This window comes from Sander vitreus, chromosome 4 (assembly GCF_031162955.1).
Source record: "Sander vitreus isolate 19-12246 chromosome 4, sanVit1, whole genome shotgun sequence".
Classification (NCBI taxonomy): Eukaryota; Metazoa; Chordata; class Actinopteri; order Perciformes; family Percidae; genus Sander; species Sander vitreus.
Window position 1 is genome coordinate 5795873 of NC_135858.1, and position 6000 is coordinate 5801872.

General features: G+C 40.0%; 1 protein-coding gene across 1 annotated transcript in view; it reads right to left on the reverse strand.

Annotated features, from left to right (window-relative positions):
* dnah1 (dynein, axonemal, heavy chain 1) overlaps nt 1-5743 on the reverse strand; it is a 33099-nt gene extending 27356 nt beyond the window's left edge. The window contains exons 1-14 of the mRNA XM_078247884.1: nt 5711-5743; nt 4666-4845; nt 4482-4563; nt 4166-4343; nt 3870-4020; nt 3616-3748; nt 3381-3527; nt 3013-3268; nt 2726-2883; nt 2407-2618; nt 1588-1886; nt 848-998; nt 490-683; nt 146-371 (exon numbers count right to left, since the gene is read on the reverse strand). Of these exons, the coding sequence (XP_078104010.1) occupies nt 146-371; nt 490-683; nt 848-998; nt 1588-1886; nt 2407-2618; nt 2726-2883; nt 3013-3268; nt 3381-3527; nt 3616-3748; nt 3870-4020; nt 4166-4343; nt 4482-4563; nt 4666-4845; nt 5711-5743 (2400 nt within the window). The remainder of the gene's footprint in view (nt 1-145; nt 372-489; nt 684-847; nt 999-1587; nt 1887-2406; nt 2619-2725; nt 2884-3012; nt 3269-3380; nt 3528-3615; nt 3749-3869; nt 4021-4165; nt 4344-4481; nt 4564-4665; nt 4846-5710) is intronic.
* Nucleotides 5744-6000: the final 257 nt, after the last annotated feature.

A 6000-nucleotide genomic window follows, 5' to 3' on the forward strand; every position in this document is an offset into this window, starting at 1 on the left:
ACACACATACAAGATAAAAAAAACTAAGGTAGGAAAAGGTCACGTTCAAACTGAAGTAAATGTAGGTCCTGTATAAAAGAAAACACCCATACAGTCAGTATATACTGTGTAAAGTGTTTTTCTAGCCTCTAAACAAATTACTTACATTGTCAACCTGCTTGCGTAGCTTCAGAACAATGTGGTCCAGCATTGCACTGGCTAAAGCCTTTTTTTTGTTAGAGAGAGCCTGACGTGCCACCTCTACACGGACAACAAATGGACCAATGACAATGGAGGTGGGCAGAGAGTGCTCGAGCCTTTCCTTGTCTTTAAGATGTTGTTCCACCTCTTTCGTCACTTCTTGGGATGTCTGTTCTGCATGTATATGAGATCTGGCAGAGAAGATTTAAAAAGACAAATGAATGAGGAAAGCATGCTGTACAGAACATAAATCTGACTGACCTTAAACCTTGTGGGAGAACTTGCATACGTAACTTTAAACAAACTCACTTGAGAAGGGTTTCTATGTCCAAGTTGTGTAGCTCTAAGTATTTCTCATATTCAGCAGCATAAGCCCTGAGAGGTATGGCTGCTTGTATCAGAGCTTTGCGGACCTTGCCTCTCAGCTCAGTTACTTTTGGTTCATACAAATTCACTGACTCGAGCAACGGATCGCCACCGATGAACAAATTCTTCATCACAAACTGGCATGGACAAGAGAGGAATCGTTAAATCATTGTTCCATAGAGTATATTTGTCATTATCATCATCAATGATAAGGCAACCTACCACGGAACAAGGCTTACATCGCATTTCCATTTTTTAATTCAACGCTCAGTGATTCAGGTGATTACAGATTTTATTTTACCTTATCAAGCTGTGGTACATTGTACGTGGCCAGAATGGCGTTATCAAACAGGCTAACGATAGATGTCTCAAAGTTCTCCAATGGAGTGCTGTAATGAACCCCAGTCTGATCCAGAACCAAGTCCACCAGGAACAGAGGGTTCTTTTTTGGCCTAGTTATAGAGAATGGAGTAATATTACCAACACAATACTAAATATTTAGCAATATTTAAACTCACCAGGGTTCAACGTTAAGGTTTTCCTTCACTTGTCCGGTTGGGCAGGTTTTTTACTTGCCCGAAGTCCATTTTTACTGGCCACGGAAAAAAAACGGAGAAAAAACGCTGAAAAAAGTGTCAAATGTCAAAGAAATGTTGAAAAAAAAGTCAAAAACGGCAAGCACCAACTCGATTCTTGATTGGCCAATGGCACATTAAAATCAAATCATTCAACAAGCATTTTGCTGACGAGGGCAAGCGAACAATAACGTCATTTATGATAGAATGATGCCCAAACGGGCAAGTGGGTTGTTATATTTACTTGCCCGACGTGACGTTTTACTTGCCCCGGGCCATCGAGCAACCTTTATTGTTGAACCCTGAACACGATCAAACACTCCTTAAAACTGAACTGACTATGTAACTGACAAGATATAGGAACAGCATAAGAAAATGTGGATGCATATGAACACAAAAGTGTATAAGGAAGATGTTTATATAAATGTAAATGTGTGCCTATGTGTGCAAATGCATGCTATCCTACTTGTAAGGGCTAGTGATAAGGTCGTCCCCCCAGACCAGGTCAGGAGGACATGTCAGCACACTGTGGCAAGTGCTTAAGATCAGCTGAGTCAGGCCGACCAGCGAATCCTGCACAAGGAAGCGCAGGGAGTCCTGCAGGTTAAAGCGCACCACAGCCATCAGTTTGTAAAGCTTGGACATCCTGTACATCTCCCAGTGAGATTCGTCTACGTTGTACGAGCCCTGGCCAATATTCCCCAGGTTGGCACGGATGCTGTTGCTCAGTGTGACCATCCATGCCTCTCTAAGAAACAAGCTTATCTGAAGAAAGAGAAAAATATTTGATGCTTTTTTATTCATTTGAAATTCAGATGTCTTTTCTTTCTGATTATCACAGTTACATCAACAGCAAAAATGTATCTATGGTTACATTTTAATGAAAGGGACTTGTACATGCCTTTTTTTTTTTTACCAGTACCATAGTAGTTTAACCCTTGTGTTGTCCTTTGACCTGACCTGTTTCTCATATCAGAAATATGGGTTTCTTTCAATCAAATTGCCCAAAAATAAATTGGATGCATTGATGTTCATTGTATAGAAGCCATACAACATTCTTCGCAGGTAAATTTAATGATTCCTTCCATTGAATTTTGGGTTGTTTTATTCAATGTTATAGCATTTGAAAAAAAAAATATACTGGTCTGTCAAACAGTATATCCTAATCAAACTTTGACATATACTGTGTGACATATACTGTGATTGACCCAAATTCTTATTTAAAAGAAATGAAAGCTGATTTGATGTTAAAGCCCAGTATCTGCAGAATGAAAAGCTACAATACCTGAGTATGCATTTGGGACTGGATGACTTCAAACTCGTCCAGTCGCAGTGGTTTGATTGAGGTGACATTGAAAAGCCTCATGGTTGCTACTTTGTTGCTCTCAGACAATATTTCAGATAATGCATGGATCACCTCTGGCTTTGTTAGCAGGGAACGGAAGACAAAAGCAGCTTGGTTCTTCTCATAGGAAAAGTGAGGAACTGGAACGCACCCTGTACATAGATGAAACAATCTAGTTCTTTAGATTGTGGGGGGTAATACATGAATTAATTTTGACCCCACTGACTCAAACAAATGTATACAAGGCTAACAGTCTTACCTTTTTGTGGTACATACTCAGGATCCTTCTGTGGCAGGGTGATGCGTAAAAACTCCTCTGGGTGGCTCCTCACTACTTTGTCAAAGCTCATGCGGTTCATTGTACACTCAAATTCCAGATTGACCTCCTTCTCCAGATCCTCTATACACTTTTCCAGACTGCACACATAACATTCCCTTTATTCTCCCTATTAGTTAGTTAACATTTCAACTCAGAGGGATCTATTATAAAACAGATACTGAACAAGGAGACAATGACAGCAGTAATATGACACTGACATTACTCACATTTTCAGCCTGAGTCCAGGGGCTGAAAGGGTGTGTCTTTTAATACGCTGGAAACTGGTGGTATCAAGAGATGGTGTTCCCCTCCAGATGGGCATGCAGTCCACAGACAAGTGGTAGAGAAGCAGAGCCTCTGTGTTCTCCCTCCAGCGCAGGGCAAACTGGATCCGTTTGACAAAGACTCGTGGGTCCTCACCATTAAATACCAATCTGATCCTGGGTACCCAGAACTTAGTGCCTGCTGGCATGGTGTTTACTCCTATGAAAATGAAGTAGATGGAAGGCATGCATGGATGGTGAACAAGACAAACAGAGCCAAAAGGAAATTAGGAGACAATATTGTGTCATTATAGTGCAAAGTAAAAACCAACCAGTAGATTTGCTCCTTTTGGGTTTCTCATTTGTCAATTGGCTGTTTTGGTGAACTTTCTGTACCAGGTACTGGCATTTCTTCTTACTATAGTCAAGAACCCCAACTAAATGCCAGCTGTACTCCTGGGAGGAGCTTTTTGGGTCCTCTTCAAAGAGAGAGAAAAGAGTAATCATCAAAGAACAGAAAATAATGTCTATCCCTGTTTACACTGTATATTTCTGAGGACATTTTACCAGAAGGAATCTTTTCATCTGTAGGCAGCAGGGCTTTTGCAGGAATAGGTTTTCGATAAGGTAATTGTTCAGCATCGCCCAAGGCAAGCCAGTCTTCTGGAGTCCGGCAGTCATACTCCTCATTGTCAAATACCTAAAGGAGAAACATGGGAAAGATGAGTGTAGGGTTGTGCTGTGCCCCAAAATATAGAATGTAAACAGTAATTGGTTAAGCAAATGCATAGCAGAATAAATTGCAGCAGTAACAGACTCACCTCCAGGGGGAGGTAGGGTGACACAGGATTGTCAGTCATAGTTGCATGGTCATCACTACTGCTCTGATGTCTTGGCATTAGAAGATTGGAGTATATGCCTTTTTCTGCCAGGAGCTGTTCAACGTCTAACTTCAAATATTCCCTTCGACGTCTATAAGAAAACAATATAAAACTTAAAAATTAGTCTTAACAACAGGCAGTTAAAATAAACCAATTCATGGACCCCACTAAACCAGCTAATGTAAAACCATACATACATGGTTCAGTCATACATGGTGCACACAAACACTGCATACCTCTCTATCTCTAACTTGTGAGGGATCTGGCCAGGAACGGTTTGGTACGGTATCTGGACCTTGGGTGCATATCCACCCTTGCAGAAGTAAGAAGTCTGTGATTGCTGTGATGTAGGTCCATGGTTATCCTTTTCAACAATCTTGCACTGGAGTTGCGTTGGAGTTTTGAAGGTTGTAACTAATGAAAACAGCGCAGAGGGATAATGATTTTACACAGAGCATACAAAATGTTGTATTTTTTTTTTATATATTCTTAAATACATAGCTGGCATATCAGCAATAATTACTGAAAATGTCATATAATACAGTATCTCACCTTTCGTTGTGTTGAGATCACTGAACTCAAAGCTGGATTGGCCCTGTGACCTCTGCTGGATCTCAGGTCCCGCTGTACAAGACTAATCAATAAACAGTTAGTCTTGGTTTTGGTCAGAGCAAAATGGCCTTCGCAATGAAATGTCTATCAGAATTTCAAGAGGCATAAACTAATGTGCTTTTACCTGGAACTTGAATGTAGTGATGATATCCGAGTAGATGCCTTTCTGTTCATTCACAGAACATTTTCTGATTGGAGGGAGTTTGCACCTGTGACTGAGAGCTGGAGGCTTGGGCTCTGGAGGTTTGCCGGTTGGATGAGGCACCAGGACCCCGAAACCAGGCAAATATTTCTTTTCCATCCTCTAGCAGAATAAAATAATTTATGTGTAAACAATTAAGCTTGAATTTAATCCTGTTAGCTGCTTCTAAAATATTCTGGACTGTACTGCTTCAACATGCTTAGTCTACATGCAAAATGTGGATTGAAACTGGGTACATTATATTCAGGGTCCCACACCTGCTGAAACATTAAATGTAAGGACTTTCCATGCCCAAATTCCTCAAATTCTTTTTAATTTATATTCTTGCAAAAATATAAAAATTCAAGCACTTTCAATGATCCATGTCTATTTATGCCTTTTTTCTAAAACCTTTAAATACTCCACAAATTCACAAATTTTCAATGTGTCAAGGATCCGTAGGAAGCACGTAACGTTATGTTTCTGCCCTAGGAGCACCTCACGTAACGTATGTTACCTAGCTAGCTATATTTTGAAAAGGAGAATGGAAAATGAACATCCACCGGCGAAAGGCTTTTGAGCTAGCCTTAACAATAGGCCAGTTTGTCCGTGTAACATTACGTTTTAACCGGTTTAACCGACCGCTGCTGCTAAATAACGTTAACGTTAGCTAACTAACGAAGCTGCATTCGAAAATGCAAGCTATAAATCCGTACCTAACGTGTAACAATTACGCAACGTTCAGCTACGAGCGTTTGCGTTAGGCAAATCACGTCTGGATGGGTCCCCAGGAAATTAACAAGTAACGTTAGGACAAGGAACGTTTGCTAATTTAAATGATGTAAACGACAAAAAAAAAACAATAATTTTGACATAACGTTACCTTATTTTAAGTTAAATTGCAAGCTCTAACGCTCCTTTTAAGTATTCTCGGCATAGATAAAACATTGGCGAGCTGAACTTTCGAAATCTCAGTTTTCAAGTTAACTACTGATATGTTGGACGCGGCAACGGTTGTCATGGAGACGAAGACGCGTCACTCCCTACTCAACTGCAGTGAGAGTCAGAGCAACACGAACATAGAAATAAAGTCTTAACGAAGTGTGTTTACATTGTAGTATTTTTACTTTTGCTGAAACAAAATATCTGAATACTTCTCTCATCACTGGTAAGGAAAAAAAAAAATCATTGAAGTATAAGAAAGCCATACAGGATGAAATAAGTGAATAAAGACAAAGAGAAGTAGCTAGTCCAGAGAAAGAGTAAAAATGTGAGCCT